Genomic DNA, 26,122 nt, shown 5'->3' on the forward strand with positions numbered 1-26,122 from the left:
GCCCAGTATTACTGTTAAGAAGGGCTGAGACATACAAGTGAGGCAGTGACTGGGCTTGGATCTTCTTTTGCTGTAGAGAAACCTGCTTAATGTCACCATCCTCTTATTATCATCACGTTGAAATGTCCCAGCCAGGATATATTGTGAGTCGATGGTGCTGGTTAATATCACACACATTTATTAGTCATGAAACAGATTTCCAACCCACATAATATCACTTAAAAGCACAAGATTAGGAGTTGTACGTCATTTTCTGTAGTGAAGTGGCCGTTTTCTTTGTTTTTAATTATTACACTGTATTGCAGCATATTGAACATACATTGTATTACTGAAGACTATTGCAATCCATACATGCAATATCTACTGCTGTATTTGACTGTGCATTCATTTATTCATTTATTTATTTATTCATTCATTCATTTGTGGTGGGAGAGAACAAAGGGGTTTGTGGTTATTTGTTGGTTAAGGTTTCATACCATTGTCAGTGATACACTGTCGCTCCAACATTTTATATAGCTGGTTTCACAGACCCCGATTATCACCAATCTTGGATTAACTAATGTTATTTTAGATAAAGTAATGGAAGACTAGTGGTAATAAGGGTCTGTGACCCAGCCGATACTCATACCTTTTGTTCGAGCTCAACCTAGCTCTCTTGCTGGTAGGTTCCCCGACGTTCTATAAATTACGTCCACTAGGTGGCTTATTTTATGTAAGGACGTTTTTTGAGGAATACAGGCCATTTTATCGTTGATGTTTCTCCTTGTTTTCAAAAAATGCATTGCCTTGAATAATACATGTACAGGTTTATTATTATTAATAATAATAATAATAATAATAATAATAATAATAAACAACCTTGTTATCAAGTCGTACATTTTCAAACATCATAGGTGATACATGATAACGTAACTTTTTGTTTATCTTTTTCGTTCTTCTTTGTTTAACCCGGTGGTATTAAAAAGGGACACTGCATGACACAATGTGAAAGTAAAGCACGGTCGTTCAGCTTCAAGACCAAACTAGAAGATCTCAGATACGCACACTAGCTATAATTATTTTACTTTTTAGAAAAAAAGAAAAAAAAAACTGTTACATGTAAAGCAAAGTATTAAACAGTATGTTTTCGTATAATACATCTTCTGTTTGGTTAAGTTAGTTTCTACTGTATATTCCTTTCTGTGTATTATCATCTGCCTAGTGTGATGGACGCGCCCAAATTCCACCGAATTTGAATGAAACTACAGTATTTCTATTTCATCATGAAGACTCTCTCCGCTTCAAAAAAGTATATTCAGATTTTAGGAGTTTGTTTATTCTGGTTTGCACAGACGACTTGGAGTAACACATTTAAAGGTATTACATTGTGTCATCAACCGTATGCGATGTTTTGCTAGTTGCTAAATCATTTCCGTGTTTTTTTTTTATTTTTAGAAACTTTAAGATTGTTATATATTGGTAGGCTACGCTTCATCAGACAGTAAGGTATATTGTTTCTTGTTCAAAGTTTTAATATGAAAAACATTAATAAAAGCCTCACTTGTTAAATGTTCCTTAATTCTGCATGTTCACAGTAATTGTAATAAACTGCATAGTGTCAAGTGAGAGTGACATAAAAACAGCCTGTACTGTTGCATGGTGTTGGTACGAGTGCTGTTTACATGATACGTAGGTAGCCTATACTTACTGTACTGTTCGGATGTTGGGATTTTGCCAGTGTATCATCATCATAATTCTTAAATAACTTGCCTTATGTCCTATAAAGTAGAGCTATACAAGTTAAACATTTTCCTTCAGTGTTTTCTTTTATATCGAATGTTATGCAATCATCAGTTATATCCTGCCTTGTTTTACAGAATGTATTGAAGTGATAGACAATCTGGAAATAAATCAATACCAGGAGCACTGTTTTTGCTACAGATTAAATACGACAGTAGGATGGAAGGACATCTGGTCAACATTCCAGGTATATGCATTTGACTTTCAGCAATACCAAAACCACAAAAAGATCTATTTCAATCGATTTGCATGTTCTTAACTATGTGAACCTTGCTTTGATGTCATTCAATATTAACATACATTTTCACACGTAAGATGAACATTTCATATTACAGATACTGTAGGGTTTATTTTATTTTTTAGGCAGGTTTACCCTCATGCTTCTATCTATCTATCTATCTATCTATCTATCTATCTATCTATCTATCTATCTATCTATCTATCTATCTATCTATCTATCTATCTATCTATCTATCTATCTATCTATCTATCTATCTATCTATCTAGGAGGCTGTGTGGTCCAGTGGTTAAAGAAAAGGGCTTGTAACCAGGAGGTCTCCGGTTCAAATCCCACCTCAGCCACTGACTCATTGTGTGACCCTGAGCAAGTCACTTAACCTCCTTGTGCTCCGTCTTTCAGGTGAGACGTAATTGTAAGTGACTCTGCAGCTGATGCATAGTTCACACACCTTAGTCTTTGTAAGTTGCCTTGGATAAAGGCGTCTGCTAAATAAACAAATAATAATAATTATATATACTGTATATATATAAACAACATACCAGTATTGTGAAGTTAATAATAACAATCTTGCTTAATTGTGAATTATAGGTCTGTGATGTATTAAATGTTAGTTTGTGGTTTGTTTTTTACTGTAGGTCTGTTCAGTTTGTTTTACTTTTTAAAGATGTATTAACCCTTTCTAGCTTCACTGATCTTACACCAGCCACTCATGCACTATGTGTGTTTCTCCACATTATTTATAGTAAAATAATACAATTGCTGTCTTGTTTGTCATTTTTGTTTCATGTTAACTCTCTTAGGTGAATGTGCAAAGCCGTGACGATGTCCACATTGTTTTTCCTATGGAAGATAACAATTGTAAAGACCCAGAGCGATTCATACATTTTATTCAGTGTGTTTTAAGATTTTATTGGCCTTTTCCAAATGCATCAGCTAAACCAAGCTTAACTATTGCACATACTGATGAGGAAGTCTGCTTTGGAGTAAAATCAGTCAAGCCCTCTGTTAAATACTCAGTGCGTGTAACCGGAAAAAGTAAGTGGAAATAAATTGCTTTTCCTTTTAAATCTGGGAGCTAATTTTGAAGCATTTTACCCTGATTAATTTGATGATGTGATGCAGTTTACAATTTCACTCAAACGCTAAAAAAAAGACCACCCATGGTGTTGTTAGATTTCCCTGGATGAGCCATTATAGTTTAGAACATCTGCGCTCTAAGTGAAAAAGATGGTTGGAAAATCAGTATTCTGAAGGAAGAAATTCTGAAAGAAAGTGTGTAATGGGTTGCACCCATCAATAGGGGATCTTGGTGATTTGAATTTGTGACTTTTTTGATTACAAAGCTCAGCCTTTACCAGATTAAAGGTTGAAAGAGCAGCTCCTGAGCTATATGTTTATGGTCAGTATTTTCCTAAGGTGTGCCACAGCCCACAACACTGTTCTACTAGCGTACAGCAACAACCTGTGCCAAGAATTCACACTTTTTGCAGGCTGCACAATTTAAAGTGGTTTGCAATCTTCCGATTTTGTAATATAATATAGTTTAAGGAGCTTTGACCTGAGTTCAGGGGCTGCTCTTCAGTTCCAGTTGCAAGCCACAGATGTATATCACAAAGGTTAGATCATCCAAAGTGTCTGTACAGTCATACCATCTCGTGAACAGCTGCTGTGGATCACGTTTCCTTTCATGTTGCTGGCTATACGCACTAGAAACACAAACTAAAAAGACATGTTGTATTTGCTGATCTAGCCCGTGGTAATATGTCTGTGGCCAGCAACTGGAACTTCAAAACGTCATATTAAGATAAAGATAAGGGGATAGTTAATGTAAGTGGAGGCTACTTACTCTTGAAATAACAGCTAAATGTTTCTCTCTGTTTCAGAGCATGATCTGTATCGTTTTTCCCTGTTTGTGATTGGAATATTGCTGTTCGTTTCTGCACGCAGATTATGCAGGTGAAGATTTACCATTCTAAACACATTCTAAGATTGCAATATTTGTCAGATGGGTATTTATATCAGATCTCATAAGTTAAAAGAAGTTAAGTCTGATCAGTACCTAGAACCCCAAGTGCTCCAGTAATGGTATTAGTGGCTCAGTACCAAGGGAGCTATCCTTGTAGTGGGCCAGAATAGTGTAATGTACCAAGCAGTCAATGGTCCTGTCTATGGGATGCACAGTTAATGTTAATGCATATACTTTGCTATTTTAAAGTGTAAGAGGGATGTTAACCCTGGGTGTCTGATTAAATTCTTATACAAGCTGTAAGAGACAGAATAGCTTTTTAAACTGTATTTCATGAAAATTGAGGAACTGTAACAGCATCATGTAGCTATACAAGTATTTAAATAAGTTACTGTATTGCAATATTAACTTTGAACTGTACAATTCCATATAATAAACAATGATAACATTTTAAGAAAAAAAAACAACGTGGACACACATTCACTTCCAAGTTGTGTGGTTGTTGCCATGGTAATTTCATGATGTCTTTTTTTTTCTTTTGACAGGAACACTGTGTTTTATTACACTGTAGGTATTTCTCTGGGCGTTATCTCCATATTCGTTCTTACTTTGTTCGTACTTAAAAGGTTCATACCAAAGGTAAGTGCTATCAGAGTAAAACTTTAGCTCAGAATCACAACATGCACAGTATTTTTTACATTTATCTTCTTAGACATCCTCAGTGGGTCTGTACAGTTTAAACTATTGTGACAGAGAGCGAATGAATCCTAGTCAACAGTCTCCCCCCGACCTGTGAGGGCGCTGTATAACAGCAAACTGGGAGCTGTCGCTGTTAAGCCAGCATCCAGTCACACTTAACTGCAGGAGGCTGTGCGGTCCAGTGGTTAAAGTCCAGGGCTTATAACCAGAAGGTCACCGGTTCAAATCCCACCTCTGCCACTGACTGACTCACTGTGTGACCCTGAGCAAGCCATTTAACCTCCTTGTGCTCCATCCTGTGGATGAGATGTTAAATCAGTGTCCTATTGTAAGTGACTCTGCATATAATGCACAGTTCACAGCCTACCTCTGTAAAGTGCTTTGTGATGGTGGTCCACTATGAAAAGGCACTTTATAAAAATAGATTATTATTATTATTATTATTATTAACTGTGTATTCACCACCAGCATGGGAGCACCGCGAAAGGATGCAGAGCCGTGCCTGTACATTGCCTTTGTGTATTATTATTTCGGGACTGAAACCCTGTATTGTTTGGCTGTGCAATTACACATTGCTGTGTTGTTGCCAGCATTATTATTTAACAGTGCCAAACCGTAAAAATAAATTAAAGAAACCGTTTGGACCGTGATCACTGTTTGTTGTCGTTGTCTGAGCACTGAATCACCTCTACACCTGTGCACTGCAACCCAATTTGCCACACGTGGTGTCAGAACACTGGATTATGGACGTCACTACACTTTCATTGCTGTTACAAGTGAGAGATGGGAGGCTGTGGAGAGAATGACAGAGGAGAGGTACACGGAGCTGATCGAGAGAGTCAGCAGCAGGGAAGTACCCCAGGTACCAGCAGGACCCGTGATTGCGCCCCCTAAAGCAAGGGCGCAGAAAATGACGGCAGAGGATGACCCGGAGGGATACCTGGTTGCCTTCGAGCGGTTGGCTACCACCATGTCATGGCCTCAGGAGTACTGGGCTAGCCAGCTGGGCCCCTGTTTAATCGGGGAGGCCCAAGCAGCCTTCCAGGCCATGACCGATGAAGCGGCCAGACAATACAATCTGGTTAAACAGGCCATCCTCCGGTGACTCAACATCACAGGAAACACATCGGGTACAATTCAGGGAGTACCTAAGGACACCGGAGACCCGCCCCAGGGTGGTTGCGCAGCGATTGTGCGACCACATGGTGCACTGGCTTAGCCCCCTCAGGAGGACAGGGGTACACATGTGCAAAGCCATTGCCCTGGAGCAGTTTTGCCATGTGGTCAGCACCGAGACCCAGGTGTGGATACGGTGCCACAATCCAGCCACCCTGGCAGCCGCAGTCAAACTGGCGGAGGACTTTGAGGGCTCCTTGATCTCCTCCAAGACCAGCCTGTTGACCTCTCCCTCACCACCATGAGCAGCCAGGGACTGGCCACCACAACCTTGCTTCGCTCTGGAATCCAGACCTCCCAGACCACCGACCCCAATGGACCAGCCCACCTCCTTACCATGGAGGTAGCGGTTGGCCTCCAGCTGGGGTAGATTCAATGCCCCTTATCTTATCAGGCTTTATTTATAGTCCCAGGCGAAGCTGAGGATGATTTTGGACCCTGTATAGAGGCTCCTAGCACTCCGATGGGGGAGCAGTTACTTCCAGATCAGAAAAGAGAGCTGCGTAAGTTAATTGAGGAGTTCAAGGATGTTTTTTGTGACTTGCCCGGCAGAACTAACCTTGTTGAATATGACATTATCACTCCCCCAGGTACCACAGTTTGAGATAGACCTTACCAGATACCGGAAAGTCAACGAAATGGCGTTAGCAAAGAGATGTGTGCGATGCTCAAACTTGGGGTGATCTGAGTCTTCCAGGAGCGAGTGGTGCAGTCCGATTGTGATAGTCGCCAAAAAGGACGGCACCAACCGCTTCTGCGTTGACTTCCTTAAGGTAAACGCTATTGCCAAGTTCGATGCCTATCCCATGCCTCGGGTCGACAAGCTTCTTGACAGACTGGGAATGGCGAGGTTCATCTCAACTTTGGACCTGACGAAGGGATACTGGCAGATCCCATTGACCCGCAGATCATGAGAGAACTGCATTTTCTTCCCCTGATGGTCTGTTTCTTTTCATAACCATGCCATTTGGGCTACATGGTGCGCCCGCTGCCTTTCAGAGACTAATGAACCAGGTTTTACAACCATCGTGAGTATGCAGCAGCGTATATTGACGAGGGTAGCCCAGCTGTCAGCCAACTTGGGTAAATGTGCATTTACCAAATTAGAAACGCAATATTTGGGATTTATTATGGGACATGAGCAGGTGAAATCTGTAGCCACCAAAGTCCAGGCTTTGATGAACTTGGCAATCCCAAAAACCAAGTCCTAGGTGAGTTCTCTCTTGGGGTTGGCTGGTTATTACCGACACTTTATCCCCGAATATGCCACAGTGGTCAGCCCTATAGTAAACCTCACTAAAAAAGAGTGCACCAAATTTCATTAAATGGACAGGAGAATGTCAGGGGGTGTTCGATACCATTAAGCAGAGACTCTCTCAAGCCCCTACCCTTATCACACCAGATTTTGATAATGAATTCATCCTCCATACCAACGCTTTGGATGAAGTCTGGGGGCAGTCTTGTCCGAGCAGGTCGATGGAGTAGAACACCCCATCCTCTATATAAGTAATAAAATGCTCCCCTGGGAGCGTAACTACTCCTTCATAGAGAAGGAATGTCTGGCCATTAAATGGGCCACTCAGACCTTACACTACTACCTCTTGGGACATTAATTCAATCTCGTCACTGGCCACGCCCCACTAGGATGGTTAAGTACGATGAAGGATAGCAACGCCCGGATAACTCCGTGGTATGTGGCGCTGCAACCCTTTATGTATTTTTTGGCAGTTCATTCCAGGGTCTGTGTAGTTGACAGCATTATTATTTAACGGTGCCAAATCGTGAAAACAAATTAAAGAAACTGTTTGGACCGTGAACACTGTTTGTTGTCGTTGTCTGAGCACTGCATCACCTCTACACCTGCGCACTGCAAGCCAAATGTATAGTTGCCACTATACATTTAGAAGTTTATGAATCTTTAGTACAGTTACTTTTTCCCATACAGACACCTGATAGGCTGAGCTCATGAAGGCTATGTAAGATGTATAGAGATGATATTTTACATTAACTCCTGCTGTACCCATTAGGGATGTAAATGCTAATGGTGTGCCTTTAGCAAAGTGATGCATTTTTTCATCTTATGGCTTAATGGTGCAGCAGGCTAATTCTCTAGCCTCTTAAGCCTTTCATCTCAGGAGGCTTGAGTTCAGAACTGGCTCAGGTCACAAGTAAAATAAATGAATGAGTCTGGCCATCTCAACCTAGCCCCCAGCAAAGTCCACAACTCAGAACCACCACACATTTTCGGCTTAATTGGACTATTATTTTGTTTTATAGAAAAAGACATTTTTGTTTATGCTCAGTGGATGCTCTTATCTATCCTACATGGCGGTCCAGCAGATAGTGAATCACTGGGGTGAAATAAGGACAGATTACTGGAGATACGCAGTTGGTAAGTAAAGTGAATTTCATGAATGAATCAAATTTATAAAAACAGGAATGTGTAAATAGCTGTCCCTCACATGACTGATATATTTATTATCAAAATTGAAAATCGTAAACACATCCCTCCCATCACTCCGTCCCTACATTTTCTCCCTGTTGAGTTTTTTTGTTTTTGTTTATTATAGCTTTGACCATTTCACAGTTTCATATCCTCACATGTACCTGTTCACCTATTGAGGTCTGCGGATATGGGTTGACCTGATATTGGCAGGAGTCTTGCTGTGCAGAAGACATTGGTTTTGCAAGAGCCTTTTTTCTTCATTTTCAGTAAATCTTTTTCAATGTTTTCCTGTGTTTGTTTTTAAATATCATTACAGGTTACCTGTTATTTTCTGGATTTCTCAGCTTTGCTGTCTGCTATAAGCATGGACCAATAACAAATAGTCAAAGCTTAAACCTCCTGACCTGGACACTGCAGATCATCGCCCTGCTCTTAATGTACCTCGGGATTACATATCCTCCTGCTGCATATGCAGTCATCACCATTTTAGTCGCTTCAAAAACCCTGGCTTTTGCAAGGTGTTTGATTTGCAGGTTAGTGGGTCTTCAGACTGGGGCTGACTTATTCAGTATGCTAATTCCAAATTAGTGCGGTTTCATTTTTTCTTTTTTTTTTGGTAAATAAAATCTATTATTACTTTTGAAAATGAATGTTAATACAGAAAGTAGATTCATTAGTTCATTGTATTATACAAAAATCATTACTGTAATACATTGTAATAACTCCCTTCTTACAGTAGTGTAAAGTCATTGATTAAATCCTTTGGCCACTCCCTTATTCTTGTTCATATAAGTTAAAACAATATGTACCGTGTCTTCCCCTGTGCGGTTTCATTTTTTATGTAGTTACCCTTTTATATCTAGCAATATAAGGAAAATGATAACTGAAGCCAAGTGTTTTTCATGTTATGCTTTTTGCTTAATATGTTGTGCCTTTCCATTAATATACAATAAGAAAGTTATTATGATTCAAAGGAATGGCAAACTGGTCATAATGACTGCCCTTTTATGTATCTGCCACATTGCCAACCTTTGTAAATTATAAGCATTTTGCGGTGTTATTTACTGGTATTTTGTACAGGTAAGTCACATTGACATCAGTCTAAAATAAAACAATAAAACATGGTATAATTTGTTAACAACATGTAGTTTTAATAGTAAGAATTATTTCCATATTGTACATCAGGCACATTAAATTGACAACAAATATATGGCAACAAATGAAAAAGTAGATTTCGTTCTAATAACTTGTCGTTGTGCTCTGGGTGTTTTGCTAATTAAATCATTTAAAATATATACAGTACATAAGCATGCACTAACATTTGCATTAGGTGACAGGAAAAAGCCACCTCTCAAGGAGCTGCTTGGTCTTTTGAGAGGCTTGCCATATGCTGGAGCGTCACTAGGTGGCAGCTGTGGGTATTTTAGTGGGATTTGCTCTTTACTATTCAAAGTAGTCTTGAAGTGTGTGTCTGTATATTGCTGTGAATTAGATTTCCCAATAAATTCTTAACTGCCTAAAAAACGAAAGTTTAAAAGACATTTTAAAACAAATAGAGCCCAATCATGATCTATCTGTTCTCTGTCTATTTACTTATCTGTATCTTAGTGCTAGTGACATTGAAGAAAGATGGCTTCTAGCGAATGTGTTTTCTAGAGCAGGTTTAACAGGACTGGGCGTTTCTCTATGTTTTTCTTGATAAGATTTGAAATGTGTTTAGAATAAGAACTGATTTTGGATGTGTCACACGATCAGAATGAAATGCCGAGCCCTATTCACAATGCTCATGAGACCTGTTTTTGACAAACCTCATTAAATTCACCAAAACAGACTTTTAAAAGGTTCTTTAGCTTTATCAGTAGAGCCCATTAACACAATACTTGTCGAAACATAAAAAAGTACTAGTCTTTACTGTTTTAGTCCTGTAATGTTTAATTTCAGCAAGTCAGGTTAACAAAAGAAGCTTTAATGATAGATAGCAAAATAATGTGAAATGACATGAGTCCTCTACTGAGATATACATGGTAGAGCCCTGATGTCAAGCTATTTCCTAAAAGCATTTTATCACTTTAAGTTTCTACAGAAAAATAAGAGGGATGTTCCCAATTCCAAAAAGCAGCTTTAAAGCAAAGGAACTGGAAATCAGACTGCTTAGTGAAGAGGAATACAGAGAACAGGGTGACACTGAGACCAGAGCATCCTTGCAGGAGCTGCGTGAAAACTGTTTGAGGCCAGGATTCCCTGCATGGGAAGCAGTGTCAAGACTCCACTCTCCTAAAAGGTAAAGACTTGTTCCACTGTATGCTAAGGGCTAACCATGAAAAAATGTATTTGACATAAAAAAAGGTTTCTGCACCCTGTTAGTTCAGCTATAAGCATGTTTAAATATTTGTAGAATTCTACGATTGCTGTCTACAAAATTAAATGTGCCTGTTTGCTTTAAAAATGTGGAAGTTCTTTGTAGATCAGCTGGTAACAGTAACCAGTAAGATACCAATGAAAGTATGTTCACAGAATCAGACTGCACCAGGTTCATTAGAGAAATGCAATGGTACATTGGGAAAAAAGTAAGCAACCTCTGAGAGTTTATTTATGCATATATCAATTTACTATTTGAATCCATTTCATTATTAGTTGATTAAACTTGATGTACTTTTGTCAAAGTACGACTCAACAAAAGCTGTTGTTGAGTAACTGATGAACGGTACCTGGTAGCCTCAAACACAATCATCAATAAGTGTGCATTTGTGTGTGTGTAAAGGTGTTAATCAAATAAAAACTGTATTATTTCAGTACGTTGAGCTGATTCTCTTTAAATAATTCCTCCAGGTTGGCTGAGTTTATACGAGGGGGTTCCCATGTGACTGATGAAGAGATCCTTGAGCACGACAAACAGTACTGTTTGGGCGGCACCTACTTTGAAGACTGGATCTTTTCCACTAGAGACGAGGAGCAGGGTGATCAAGATTGGCCAAATCCACTGCAATCCCAAGAGGATGTTGATGAGGGAGACCTGGAGTATTACGAACCCACGGAACAGAGCAATTTAGCACCAGTTGATTTAGATTTATTCTAAAGTCACAAAGTGGTCTAGCTGAATGATCTCCTATATCACTAAATAAAATAAAAATGTGTAGAATAAAGATAAACACTGATTTAGATGATCAGAATAGACCGTCGCCTCAGAAAAATTATTTTCAGATCTTAGCTTCATTAAGAATTTAGGTGCATGTTTTAATAATATTCTATCCCGATTGCCTTTTTTACTTGACAATTTGCTTACCTTAACTTTGTTTTTATTACAATAACTTAATCAGTTATCTAGATAACTGAATACCTTGTTGAAACATATCAGGCTTGCCTCGGCATTGTGAGGTCATTTTAAATGTGCCATTGATATTAACCCGTTAAACTCAGGTCAATGTTGAGCAACAGCCATTAACCCTTTAAGGTACAAGGGTGCATGAAACAGGGTTTACAATTTGCCGACAGGTTGGATTTGTTTTATCCAAATTGCCAGTTTCCTTGTAATACTTGAGTCACTCTTAAATGTCTTAAGAAAAAAATGTTAGAACAACTGCTCATTTCCTTGTGTACTTTAAGGGATTAAAGTACTCACAGGTAGTTTATGTTGTTTTTGCACTAAGAGGACCATGTTCTTCTATGACACTTTTAAACTGAGTGTATATATTAGACACCCACTGAGGTTTCTAGAATGTTTGATACAAGTACCTGTCCATTAGACTCGTGGCAGATTAGCAAAAAACTAAATGTAAAATACTGCAGGAGGGAATTATCTAAATTAAAACACACCAAGTGCTTTTTTAACATTTTTAAAATGCAGTTATTTTTTTTTTATCAGTCCAAGCTCCAAATGTTTGATGTATTATGAAAAATAGATTAAGAGTGGCTGCGTTTTTGTAAAAAAAAAAAAAATCTCAAACTGCCATGCAACAGGAGTCCTATTTCCAAATACCGTGGTATATTATAAATAGTTTTCATTCATTTTTAACACCAGCATGTATTTCTGTATTTTTTTTTTCAATTTGTTAAATGAAAAATAAGTAAATGTTTTATTCCTGAAAGTTTTTAAAGTTGGTTATGGGTATGCTTAACATTTGTTTTGATTAATAAAAAAAACAACATCTTCAGATTGAATCATTTGAAAAAAAAAAAAAAACTTGAACATGTGTGAATGTAGATCATCATGACTTTGTATATTCAGTGCTATTTATTTAATGGAACATCACTCAGGTATTTACAATCAAAGCTTGCTTTTTTCCCCAATAAACTTTTTTAATAAAAGTGCAGAGTATACTTATTTCCAGTTTATTCTTTTCATTTTTTTGCAAGTTAATTGTTTTAACATTACAGTACATTGCATTCCTTAACACTGTAGCTTTCGTTAGCTGGAAACCCAAAACCATTTACAAAACTACTGATTAGAATACAGTAAACAAGAGATTAAAGGCACACATTGTTAATTATACACAAGTCATTTACTTGATTAAGCTGATGGTATAGGTATTAAAAAAAAAAAACACACACACAACCTATGTTTTGACAAGTTTACAGTGCTGGACACTGATTGCAAACATATATTAATATTTACATAAACCTTCAACAGTAAATTAACAAATATACGTCTTTACATTTTCCAGTGTATGCTAAAGCCTACAAAACCTTTTTTAAACCCATAATATGAACTTCTTTTTAGCAAAGTATTCAGTGTTAAAACTGCAATTTCATTTTCAGGCGTCTCTGGAAGTCCTGGTAAACAAACATTTCTTCTGGAATTGTCAAACAGTTCAAAAACAACAAGTAGACAGGAAGTCTAGCACACCACTGTTCAGGAAAACATTTTGCCAATTAAACTGCAGGTTAAAAGTTACGCAACTGGGCTTTTTTAAAAAAAAAAATAAAGTTATGTAATTGAAATGTCTACTGCGATTATGTGTACTGTACTAAGTATTAGGCACTTTTTGCAGTTGGTACTCCTGCTGGAATTCTGCTCGCTGTTTTCAAACAGGCTCCAGCCTGGAACGGACCTGGTATTGAAGTCACCGTAAATCAGCAACAAATTGGCAGAAATAACAAGCGAACGAGTCCGACATCTTTGCTTAATTGCCACATCTTAACAAAATAAAATAAAATAAAAAATCTTAATGAAGATGTCGTTTTTGATGAAAATGGAGATGATTTCGTAGGGGCTGTTTCTTCAGTTAGTCACATTGTTATCAAGTAACATGTACACAGAATAAGAAAATGAATTAAATTGTTTGCATTAAAGGACCACTATTTTGTTACTATGGAGAGCAATAACTTAGTATTTATCACCCGTGACCCGTTCAAAATATGTGGCAATTAAGCAAAGATATCGGACTCATTTGCTGGTTATTACTGCCAATTTGTTGCTGATTTAGCGGCGACTTCATACACCAGGTACATGTTGAAAACAGCATGTAGAATTCCAGCAGGTGTACGTTTGGGGTTTTAACATTTAAAATAAACATTCTGAAACGTTAAATAGTGTTTAGAAAAATGCCTATCACTGGATGTACACCAGTAATATTCCTGTTATATACTCTATCTACCAAGGTGGCAAGTTGCACTACTGTAAGGCTTATTAATATTGTCCAATACGTTTACCTTTTAGGAAAGAGAACCATTCCTCAGCAGCAAACACAAAAATACCATCCAGGAGTAGTAGCTTCCTGATTTTCTCCGATGCAATCTGAAAACAAAATAAAAAGGCAACAAATGCCTTGCTATATCATATGTACAGATATTGCTTGTATGTACAGCTCTTCCATATTTATAGTTGCTGGAAGGGGTTTGTTGGAGACAGGGCTGAATTGGTAGCAATATTTCCTGGCAGGGGGTTGCTGTTCTCCACAGTCTCTGCTGGGCTGGTGTCTGGAAGGCCCTGTGCAGCCTGCAGGGAGTTGTTTGTGCCTTCCGGAGCTGCAGGACCCCATGTGCTTGCTGGGTCTTGATTCTTTGCTGCCGCTAGTGGTTTTTCTGCTTCATTCAAGTTGGGAGAAGTCTTTCTTTGATCGTGAGAAGTTGATGGACACGGTTCAGTTTCCTGAAAGGTATACAAGTTTGAGTTTGAATTTGGCTGGTAGCAGTTGACAGCCAAGTGTGACAGGTAATGTATACAGAATGTATTGAACAGATTTCCTTTTAGCCGCATTAAGCTCAAACTAATGTTTTTGTTAAAGACTAAATAGGTTGCTTTGCAAAGATAAATAAATCCACGTAACTTCTATTCCGAAAAGTGGCTTTTGAACAGGATTTGCAGTCCACAAATTGTTTCTTTAGTGAACAGTGCAACGTATATATTGTTTTATGTGAGGTGTACATTTCAATACAAGTTGTACTAACTTTGGGCAAATTCATGAATCACTATATACTGAAAACAATATAGTTTTTTTTATTTTTTTATTTATCAGTTACATGTTTAACATCAAATAATTTCTTGAAACAAGTGCCCATCAAAATCAGACAAACTAAACTGTCAAGATATAGATTTCAGAGAATCAGGTGTGGCTACAGTGAAAAAGCAAGTCAACATGACCTACATTCTCAGGATGTTAAACAAGAAGATCACAGAATGTAGCTTATATGGATGCTTAACACTATACTGTGGTTTGCGCTATTGCATAAAATACCTTCTCACCTTTCTTCAGGGGAGCCAGGAAGGCATGCAAAAGAAGACACCAGATGTATTCTGTTACTGCACAATACCAGTATTCAAGCTGTACACTGTGGCAACATGGACGCTGACATCACTCATAAATGTTATCTTAAGAGTTAAATAAAAAATTCTCAATGGCATAAACAAACACTGCCTGTCTGTGTGCAATACCAGACTCCTTTCATTTAAGTATGAAGAAAATAACATCTTTATAGTATAACTAGCACACTATGTTTGGCACAATAGAAAAGTCGACCTCAGACTAACCTTATATGAATCACTAACAACCACCTTTGCTAAAGAAATGAGACATAAAATGCTTTATATTGCCAGACACTTTTTATGTAGCTTCACTTATTCCTCTCCAGGATATAAATAAGGCTCTCCAAGCTGTACCATGAGCTTTGTCACACATGAGTTTATGAGCTCAGTGGTTTGTATAGCTGTTATCGCTCCATGTTAAATAAGCAGCTCACCTGTTGAGACTGGTGCTCAGAAGCCCGATTGCGTTTCGACATCTTCACCATCTCTTTCATCTGATAGATGGCATAAGTAATGGTAACCCATGGAGATGAAGAGATCACCCATGCTGGTTTATTCAGGTCCTCCTGCTCCTCCTGGTGTTTGGTTTTCTTCAGGGGCAGTTTGGGCTCCACTCGGGGCAGAACCACTTCAGATTGGTTTTGTACAAGGTCAATGGTTGCTATGGGAACCGGGCTGGATGGAACTGGTATGTTTTCTGCCAGCATCTTATCTTCTGTTTTCCCCACAAAACACATGAAACAGTTTTGTATTTTTACAAATAATAACATTCATATGTAGACAGTACATCTAAAAGATGTTTTCGGTTGTCGATCTAGTGCCATTCATTATAGTTATTTGCTTAGGACAGAAAAAGCAGTATTTATTAACATGTTGGGATCATTTTCCAAAAAGGTACCAGTGACCACACCTTGGGTATATTGAACCATACCCTTCAACACATATCAGTTTTATCCCAACCACTGGTTTTCAAGATTGTATTTTACCTTGCAAAGCAAAAAAAGACATCTCCCTAAAATTGTTCATCTGTGAACTAAAAGTGTAACATTGTGGTTTTCAGTAATACAGCACCCTGGCTGACTTATACAAGAATTATTTTTCTTACCTTCATCTTCATTTTCCACAGACAACCACTGAATAAGTGCAAATAATAAAAGAATCACAAGAGAGGCAATTCCAATTCCTCGGAATGTTTTAGCCGCACCTGAAATATGGACAGACAGTAGAGTCAAAGAATCAAAGCAGGTTTGTTATGACAGCACATCACCTTTAACCACAACAAGTTCCATATAGCTATGTACAGTGGTTGTAAATGGACCAGTTTGCAGTATAGATAGCAGAAGATTCCACAATCAAATTATTACTTCACCGAACATAATTCTACATATGGAAGCTGATTACAGCCTATTGTTTTCTAAGTAGTTCTGCTTTTGTTAAGAACAGAACATGTGAGGATTCTACTCACCAAAGTAATTCACAAAGACTCCCCCCACCATGGCCCCGCAGCCCCTCCCCAGCCCCAGATGAAGGCCCTGCAGGATTCCCTGGGCCGACGTCCTCAGTGCTGGAGGCACTGCAGCACTCAGATAGGAAATGCAAGCAGCCCACACCGAGGCATGGGTGACTCCTGGAAACACAAAAACATGTATTTTGTCTTTATAAATCTGTCTATACAAATTTGTGGGGTATATCCTGTTGTCAAGCAAGAGAAAGCTCTCAGAGGAATACATGAACTGTAATGGTACAAAACAAGCAAGAAACACCATTTTAAACAAAAACAAATTCATTATTTTTATTTATTTATTGAGATATACACTGTGGTAAACTTCTGATCACCGTATATATTATATATATATATATATATATATATATATATATATATATATATATACTGTAGCAGGGTAGGGAGGGGGTTAAAATCCTCCCTGCCAAACACACGTGCAAATGTCTGTTAATTGTTTTTGTCAAATGTTTAGCAGTTGCCAAATTATTGTAAATTGGTGCCAGTTGCCTGTGCCTGTTCAGTGGGGAAATAAAAACAGATCATTCATGTAATCTGACCATATTTATTGTGCCAGGTTTACTAGTTTTTTAAAAGGTTGCACCCCTTCCCCCCCCCCCCCCCCCCCCCCCCCCAGAAAGGAATAAAAATGCGGTTAACGCCTAAGCTACAGATGAGGAAAAATGGCATTGGCTTTCCTGGAACACTGTTTGTGTCGACATCAAAGTAACTGAGCTGCACTCACTCTGGTTTGTTTGCCCCTTTCAATGACAGACCCGACACAAAACTTGAAGTCTAGCCCTGACGCACACTTTTAATAATACCAAAAATAAACAAAACAAAAACAAAGCCTAGCTCTCTTTGAGCACTAGCTACACATTTCAGGAACCTCCCTAAATAAGCTGTTTACCGGTTGACAAAAAAGAGCACACAGTTTCACAAAACATGAAAAACAAAAGGCTTCAGTACTTTTTTTAAATACAATTGATCACACTATGAATAGGGCTGCTTCACACAGCAGAGCCCTGACTGAACTAACTCTGGGGTTTATATGCCCCAGAGAAACAGGTATAGACAGCTGGCTCTAATTTACAATAATGAGGCCAACTGCCAAAACAATAAAACAAAATTAACAAATTAAATCACACACACATTTGCACGCGTCTTGCTACAATATATTGAAGCCGAAATGTTGTAGCGAATTATTAAAACCGTGAGTTTTCAGTAATAAATCTTCTTTAGACTGTTCTAATCAAAATGTCAAAAACGATACCATTACAATAGCCACTGGTTCCTCTGACAAGAAAAAAAAAACAAACTAATAATTAATTTTTCCTTTTTTAAATATTGCAGTGCTGATTGGTGGATTGCAGTCCAGTTTCTCAAAGACTGCAACAAATAAAAATGTATAAAGCATGCTCTTTTTATTAAACATGGGCAAAACCGATGATCCTCAGATGGTAATATGTTACCCACAACAGTTGCAACTTACTTCCTTTAGAACAGGAAACACTTGTTATGCGAAGTGGTAAATATTTCCCCTACAGTCTGTGACTTTTTACAATTATAAATAGCAGTCAATATAACAGTTAAGTGATTCCAAGGTCACCTAACTTTAGAATAATAAACGCAATGTACACAACTTTAGTTGTTTTCTCTGTCCAATTTCTTTGTTTGTTAATGTTAAAAAAGCTTTCAACCTTGACAGAAAACTGAAGACTCAAAAAGGTTTCATACTATGTTCTGCATCATTTGCAAGCTTATATGTATTTACTGGTGTGCTACTGGCCTACGTTTTGAACTTTTCCTTGAGGTGTATAACATTTAGCCTTTGTTTCTCATTTAATTTTTTAAAACGTGGTACAAAAACTAAAAAAGAAACTAAGTAAAGGTACTGAGTTCAATGAACAATGGCATTAGCTAGAATGTTTATCTGCCACAGTTTGGGCTGCATCTTTTTCTCCGTCTAAAAAATAGTGTTGTCACATTCAAAATTAATTTTCTCGAGTTATTGGACAACAAATGTTCCTAAATATTTAAATGCTAACCTGAAAAACAGTAAATGCTAAATTGTAGAATATTTTGTTTTTAAGTCCACCATCAGTGAATTATCAAACAAAATAAATGTAAAAATAACAGGCACATGAAATGCCCCCTTCATGTATTGGACAGAGTGATCTTTAGCAGAACTATTTCCAATCTTTGATGCAGCTAGTGTCTTTTAAAGAAATCATACAGCTCTATGCAGTATGTTCAATCATTTACCGAAAGCAAACTAAACCGTCTGCAGTGTGTCAAACGTTTGCTGTATTTATTTTTAAGCGATACAAATATGTATATTTACAGTAATCTTAGCAAAACTGGAATTTTCACATGAAACTACATATTACACGGCAGATTTTGGTAAACTTCACGGAAATCGTCAAATCTGTAATAACCGTGAAAAAATATTATTGAGCGTTTCAAGTTATGAATGAACTCTATTTTAAGCTCCCATGATGTGTGTTCATGGCGACAGTGTTACACAATAACACATAGAAATATACATAATAGATGGTATCACTCTGGTAAAAAAAAACGCCTTGCCAAATCTAAACTAAAAATGAACTCCAACCTTCCCAACTATGACTTTTTCTTAATAGGAAATTGAGTTCTTAGGAAAATATTCTAGTGAAAGGGAACCCATTTGATTAAGCTCAACTATGACTTCTCATAAGCCTCTGTAGATGGCCAAGCTAAAAGCACTGCACTACTTCAAACAGTTTCACTTCAATTACACTGGGTGTGTACTCCTAAACACAGGCCTGCTCAGAGTTAGGAGTCAACACCCAATACAAACACGAGACTTGTTGAACCTGTTCCAAAAAAACCCCTCAGTTTTAAACTTCAGGGCTGCTGTTGAACCAGCTCAACCAGCTTTTTTTTTTTGTAGCATATGTTGCATTCATATTTATTGATTGATTCATAAATTACCTTGAAGAACTTCCACTGGGAGAACAATCCAAGCATTTTCCAGGTAGGATATGTACAGGTAACGAGCTGTATTGCACGCTAATCCGATATACAAAACCCTGGAATGAAATAAAAGAGAATTCAAAATTGGAAACATAGAGATGTTCAATATTAACAGAACGACTCAAGCAGCTTTTCAAATTAAACATGATCTAAATATAAAGTATATAAATAAACAAAATAAGTTTACCATTCTAAAATACTTTACAATATAATTTGTGGCTACTGTTATTCACAATGGGGTTGCTACTGGTTTTTCAGTTTGGCTAAATGTTCAAACAAAACATTTTCACGAGAAGAACACAATTCACCAGAGAACACAATTCAACCTAAAATTAGTTCAAAACACTGCAATAGCTATATGTAATGGACCCATAATTCCAAATGAATCCAGGCCATTGTGTTCTTTTTTTATATAAAATGTAGTCGTTGTCAATTATTTTTTGTCAATTATTTTTTATCATTTGGAAATGGCCAATTATTTTTAGGCTCAGCTCACCGCTACCACCCCTACGCTGACTCGGGAGGGCGAATACGAACACACACTGTCCTCCAAAGCGTGTGCCGTCAGCCGACCTCTTTTTTTCACACTGCGGACTCACCATGCAGCCACCCAAGAGCTACAGCGTTGGAGAACAACGCAGCTCTCAGGCAAGCCCGCAGGCGCCCGGCCAGACTACAGGGGTCGCTGGTGCGCGGTGAGCTGACACCCTGGCCAACCTAACCCTTCCTCCTCCCGGGCAGCGCTTGGCCAATTGAGCGCCGCCCCCTGGAAGCTCCCGTCCTCGGTCGGCAAAGGAATAGCCTGGACTCGAACTCGCGACGTCCAGACTATAAAGCGCATCCTGCACTCCACGTGGAGCGCCTTTACTGGATGCGCCACTCGGGAGCCCCCATATAGTGTTTTTATCAACACAAGAAACTATTGTTCTGCTGATCTGAAGAACAGCTCCAGAGGTACAGTAGCAGCCAAATTCCCTTATTGTGGTTACTTGTGTTATTGCTGATCAGGAGAATTTCTGCCACAGGGGAAAGTAAACAAACCACAACAGCCACTTCTGCTTCTGCAATAATTTTTGAATAACTAAGCAGGATGGTGAGTTATCTATTTAACTCACAAAATCTATCATATCATGGCTGTCTAGCATCATCTGTGCTCTATTGAAAACTACTGGGATAGCCTTGTTTAGACAGAGGCACAAATCTAAAAGCATACAACAATAATTGCCTCGCCATCCTGAGTCACACCATCGTGGTGTGACTCAGGATGAAGGTGACCTTTCAGAACAGCATTCTGTATCATAACCAAACAAGTAACTGGTACTTTTACTTAATGTCTGTTTTGAGGAGTTAAATAACAAAACTATTTTTTACAGCCTCCTACTTTGTCATTGGTAGAAGGAGCCACCCATTTCCTGTAACATCAACAATTATATTTCAATGCAAAATGAAAAGGGTTTGTGGAAACATTTTAAAGGTCTGCTTCTTCTACTTTACATACCTATAGTTCTTACTTCAGCCACACTAGGAGGAAATGTTTCAGACAGATTGTTGTCATTTTTATTTGTATAATATTCATTTTAAAAGTTTCCTTAACCGAAATAGAATGTTCCAGAGCGATTAAACTACAATATTTCTAGCTTTCAGAATTAGTAAGGAACATCATTTTGACTTGTGAAAATACCATAAACAAAAAGATTTGAATATTTGGCCTCTCTGGAAATTACTTAAAATATAAGCTAGATATATCCCATGGTATCTAATGTATTGCATCTGAGTCATACTCAAAGGTATGTTTGAGCACCACTCCCTGCATGGCGTTTTCATATAGAAACACCATCATTCACAGCTACAGTATAGGAGAGATACTGTACACTCCCTTTTGGGCAACTGCTGGTCAGAACCATCTTTGTACTGTACTAAATACGCAAATGTCACTGGTTCATGTAACAGATGCCAAAGATGTATCGTGTGAGCTGAACAGATCAAAAACTGAAGTGCAGGGGTTTGCAACTCAAATATTGATGAAGTCAGTGGTAATGACAGGGCTGGGATTACTAGCACAGGAGAATTAAGGTCTCACAGCAGCTTTAGAACAATAGATACAGAATGTGATTTGTTACATACCCTCGTTCTAGAATCAAGCCAACTTTGTACTCAACTGGGAAGCAAATTCAGTCTCCAATTTACTTATGCACAGGGTTTTGGAACAAAGAAGCCCAACTGTACTGACTGGGCGGTGGTTTTTACATAGTGGGCCAGGCTCAGGCTTGCAGAATTACAGAAATGTGACTGCCAATAGCTACTGTACACAAACCCAGGACTGCCTATTGAGAAAACCACTTGCTGAGGTAAGTATTCTGAACAAAGTCATAATGTCTCAGTAAGATACAGGGTAACATTATTTTAACATGACTCCAAAGTTAAATTCATAAATCTGAACGTCCTCTTGAGAGTCCATGTTTTAACGTAAAGATGTCTGTCTTCTGATAAGCACATTTCTTTTTACTTCAAACTATGAAGTTCCAGAGCTGAATGGGCCAGGAGCAATACATAAATACATGGAAATTACCAAGTGAAGAGAAAGACCCCTGTTCTTCAGGGTTCCTCACAAAGTTTTCTCCAAAATTAGCCTTTTGGTTGATGTTATGTTCTAGACTGTGATGTGACAAAGAAAGATGTGTGTTCGAAGTGAGAACTTTCAAAATGTCAAATTTAGCAATGGGAATAAAACACATTTTAGCTACTACTTACCTGATGTGTCCGATTAACTCGATCAGCTTATGACTGAAGAAGTAAGCGGCTAGCTCTGAAACATGACTCAAGACAGAGCAGACTCCAAACAGAGTGGTGGTCCCTTTCAGGTCCTCCAAGTGCCAGTATAGGAAGGTGAACACAAACCCATAGCCGAAGCCCATGAACCAGGCCACAAAGAGGACACTGCCGTACTTAACACTGCACAGCAGCTTGAGTAGGTATCTGTAGTCGAACTGTTCTCCGCTAGCCTGTGGACTGGTATAAGAACCATCTCCTGCACCCGTTTCCTCGGGGGCATTGCGAACCACCTGGGGGATTTCTATTTCTTCCCTTTTTTCATCCTCCTGCATCAAATGGCTCGAGTCAAAGCGGAATTGGGTGGCCACTATGAGAGCAACTGTCATAAGGACCCCAAACACAATGAAAGCAATGCGGTAGTCTTTGTAATCTGGCAAGTCACAGCCTGTGCCTACAATAAAGACTGTAATGTGTGTGTGGTCAATTCCAATGCCAACAGCCAGCATAGCCAACCCCCACCCTAAAGAGCCCCACATTCTCTGCAGTCCATAGCGGTCCCTGTGCTTGCCTAGATACTGCAAGGTGATAGTGTCCACGATGGTAACAGCTGGCGCGCTGAAAAACTCTCCTATTATAATAACTAGTAGGATGAGCAGAAAGATGGTCTCCACTTGAGCACTGTCAGTAGTGACAATATATTGGTTTGGTGATTTTGTGGTGGTTTTAGTGGTAATGCTTGTGGTGGTTTTGCTTGGGGTTGGTCTCTGGGTAGTTGAATTAGCAGTCTCATTATCAGCACTTCTGAGAGAGAAAACAGGCTCTGTGTTAAATGAAGGTAATGGAAAAACAACTGTGGATAGCTGTCTGTTTGCATACAAGTCCCTCCTCTGTCGATGACTGGTAACAGAACCATTTGGAGGCATGAGAGAGGAGGAATTGGATGTTACCTTGGCGGCTGTAGTTGTTGTAGAGTTAGAAGGTTGTAGATTCACACACGTCATGGCAGCAGGCCTTACAAAGCCGATTCCACAGTTAAACAGAATCCAGCACAGAACGGAAAACAGAAGGACAATTTTCCCTTTCTTAAAACGGTCGGCCACCACTCCCCAAAATGGAGCGCTGCAGAATTCAATGAAGTAACGGATGCCCACTAGCAGCCCGCTCTGACTTGGCAAAATACCCAGTTGTTTGTAATACACAGGCAGAAGGGGGTGCAAGGATCCATATGCAGAATAGAAGAAAAAGTAAAAGACCTTTGATATCAGGAGATCATTGTTAATTTGTATGCACTGCCTTTCTAGCCAGTCAGAATCATCAGTGGCAGATGCAGGGGTTTCTAAAGGGGGTGGGACAGTTGGGGGCTCAGTGACTTGTTCCAAGGACAGAGTGTTAAAAGGCTCAGCCAGAACATACTTCCTTTTTTGATCTTCTTCGTCTTCCGACAAAATAGCAACCCTGTCATTGCTCGCCATGCTTTGATGAGGGATTTGATCTTACGTATGCTAGAATAGAAAAGATAAAGACATGGATATTAAACAAAATCTGTGTTTCTGGAATACCAGTACTGTACTGAATAACAAACAACAACAAAAAACTTGAAAAGAACACAACAGAACAGTACAGGGTCCCTTTATAGCTTATGTTAGGCCATAGGGTTTTGCCTCTCTCAGATTTATTGATTTATTAAACTTTCCATCCATTAATTGCCATGGCAACTAAAGCAGCTGTATCTGCTGATCTTGAAGTACTTACTGTACAGACACTGCACCAGCCATTCAGGGCAAATTTAATTTGGTCATTTTGCTTGTGTTATGCTTTATAAAGCCTGTGTCATTTTGAAGCGCTATACAGCTTAACATTGTTCATTTTATGTCCTGTACATAAATACAACTGCTGCCTAATAAACTCTTCTGTTGATTGTTATTTATTTTCAAATAAGAAATGCCATTTGTTTGGAAAGAAGAAAACAAACAGTACAGTACTCCTGAATACATTTTAGTAAAAGTATAGCTAAAGTACTATTCATTTGTAAACTGATAAATATTTTACCAATTATTTTCGCTGCAATTGTATAAAATGTCTGCAGTATGAAAAAAAAAAGATTATTACGTCTGATATGTTTCAGAGAAGGTAGAACTGTTGTGTACAAAAATGAAGGTTGATAAGAAGAAAAAATATTTTAAAAAATAAAATAAAAATAATGTACACAAAAAGTTTAAATGGTTAAACAATCATTATATATATATATTTGACACACGGCAGGGTTTATACAGTATAAACAAACTATCTCCCTAAGCGGTGAAGGAGACATAATGCTAATATTAAGGTCAAAACCCAATTTTGATAGCAAAAGACCATGACTTGTTTATATATATATATATATATATATATATATATATATATATATATATATATATATATATATATATATTATATAGATAGATACATACATACATACATAGATGGATAGATATTGAAAAATAAAGTAATAATGCAAGTGTATTCTTGGTCTGAACCTGGTTACGTTTGCGGAAGTGATGGGTGTTTCGTATTTATAAAAAAAAAAAAACATTCAGAAGTCTCTTACCAATACAATAGCATTGAATTCGTTCATGACAGACTGGCAGACAGACAGACAAACCCAGTGTTTCAGTAAATTACAGCTTAATAACACATATGATCAGGTAAAGAAAATATCAGTGGAATATATATCGCATACATTTCATTCCATTATTTATAATCTACAAGAAGAAAAGAAGAAAAAAAAAAAAAACAACAGCCAGACGCAAATGATCACATTTCCATAAAACAAGTACAGGCTATTTTAAGCAATCTATATACTCTAAAAAAGACAACATAAATGTAATCAAAAGTTACAATATTTTAAACCTATATTCTCCTAGATTTTGTAATGCATCGTCTCAGTATCTCGTCTAAACCAACTCGGAGGCTAATGACTCCGATTTGCCAGGTTACAATAACATGATATATCCAAAACACAGTTCCCAATTTAAATAAACAAACTCCTGTTACCTGAAAATTGTCTTGATGATGGTACGTATAAGATTACACAAGCCTCCTGCCCCACGATCACAGGTGAATTAATTTGATCTACCAAGGTTTCGCCTTTCCTGCATCATCATGGTATTACAAGCTGACACTCTGGCGAGTGTTATCTGACTGGATATTGTACAAACTGAAAGCGCGGTTGTATTTATTTAGTTTAAGATGAGTGAAAAATTGATGAACACGATCCCTGAACGGCATTCGAATTTCGACTTGCAACGTCAGTGAGGCCTTGACGTCACCTCACCTGCAATCTTACCAGCGGCAGCAAAGAGCAGCGCTCCGCAGCTGCTTGACAGCTCTGTTTGGGCTGAAGCTTTTTCAGCGGAAATACTGTGGCACCTCCCATTCACCGGCGCCTGAGCCGGAGACTGGCAGGGTGTTTCATTTTATACATTTTTTACAGACCTGTGCTTGCGAATTATTGTCTGGAGTTTCAAACTCACGTTAAAACATTTGGACACCTGTTTAGATGTAAATAATGTTACCACTAGCATTTTTTGAATACAGTATGACCTGTTTATCATAACAGCCATTCCGTGTAGAGACCAACCATAATACGTTTGATAAAATTCGAAGTTAGTACTGTCATTTGAAAATATTAGATTCAAAATGTCACCTTTATTTAACGTAACATTGTATAAATCATTGCATAGCATGGTTTTAAGGAGCTTATCGTATCACTGAGAACCCCGGGTGAAAAAAGTAATTTAAACGTC

General features: G+C 38.2%; 2 protein-coding genes across 5 annotated transcripts; one reads left to right on the top strand and one right to left on the bottom strand.

Moving 5' to 3' along the window:
* The first annotated feature begins 971 nt into the window (after positions 1-971).
* Positions 972-12,434, top strand: LOC117427191 (nuclear envelope integral membrane protein 2-like). Of its 3 annotated transcripts, XM_059033594.1 has the most exons (10): positions 973-1,356; positions 1,857-1,966; positions 2,287-2,419; positions 2,821-3,055; positions 3,904-3,976; positions 4,532-4,625; positions 8,139-8,253; positions 8,624-8,840; positions 10,382-10,588; positions 11,137-12,434. In XM_059033594.1, the coding sequence occupies exons 4-10, from the start codon at positions 2,863-2,865 to the stop codon at positions 11,381-11,383; spliced, it is 1,146 nt and encodes a 381-aa protein (XP_058889577.1). In that variant the 5' UTR covers positions 973-1,356; positions 1,857-1,966; positions 2,287-2,419; positions 2,821-2,862; the 3' UTR covers positions 11,384-12,434. The 3 variants fall into 3 exon arrangements, with proteins under 3 accessions (XP_033901539.3, XP_058889577.1, XP_058889578.1); XM_034045648.3 differs by lacking the exon at positions 2,287-2,419 and having other exon boundaries at positions 972-1,356; XM_059033595.1 differs by lacking the exons at positions 973-1,356; positions 2,287-2,419 and adding an exon at positions 1,419-1,485.
* A 186-nt stretch (positions 12,435-12,620) lies between these two features.
* On the bottom strand, positions 12,621-25,734 carry LOC117427190 (major facilitator superfamily domain-containing protein 6-like). Of its 2 annotated transcripts, none has more exons than XM_034045643.3 (7): positions 25,371-25,734; positions 22,317-23,839; positions 19,524-19,621; positions 16,515-16,676; positions 16,155-16,253; positions 15,484-15,764; positions 12,621-14,395 (listed from the first exon to the last, which is right to left on the bottom strand). In XM_034045643.3, the coding sequence occupies exons 2-7, from the start codon at positions 23,807-23,809 to the stop codon at positions 14,123-14,125; spliced, it is 2,406 nt and encodes an 801-aa protein (XP_033901534.2). In that variant the 5' UTR covers positions 23,810-23,839; positions 25,371-25,734; the 3' UTR covers positions 12,621-14,122. The 2 variants fall into 2 exon arrangements, with proteins under 2 accessions (XP_033901534.2, XP_033901538.2); XM_034045647.3 differs by having other exon boundaries at positions 23,751-23,839; positions 25,371-25,728.
* Positions 25,735-26,122: the final 388 nt, after the last annotated feature.

This window comes from Acipenser ruthenus, chromosome 11, assembly GCF_902713425.1.
Source record: "Acipenser ruthenus chromosome 11, fAciRut3.2 maternal haplotype, whole genome shotgun sequence".
In the NCBI taxonomy this organism is placed as follows: Eukaryota; Metazoa; Chordata; class Actinopteri; order Acipenseriformes; family Acipenseridae; genus Acipenser; species Acipenser ruthenus.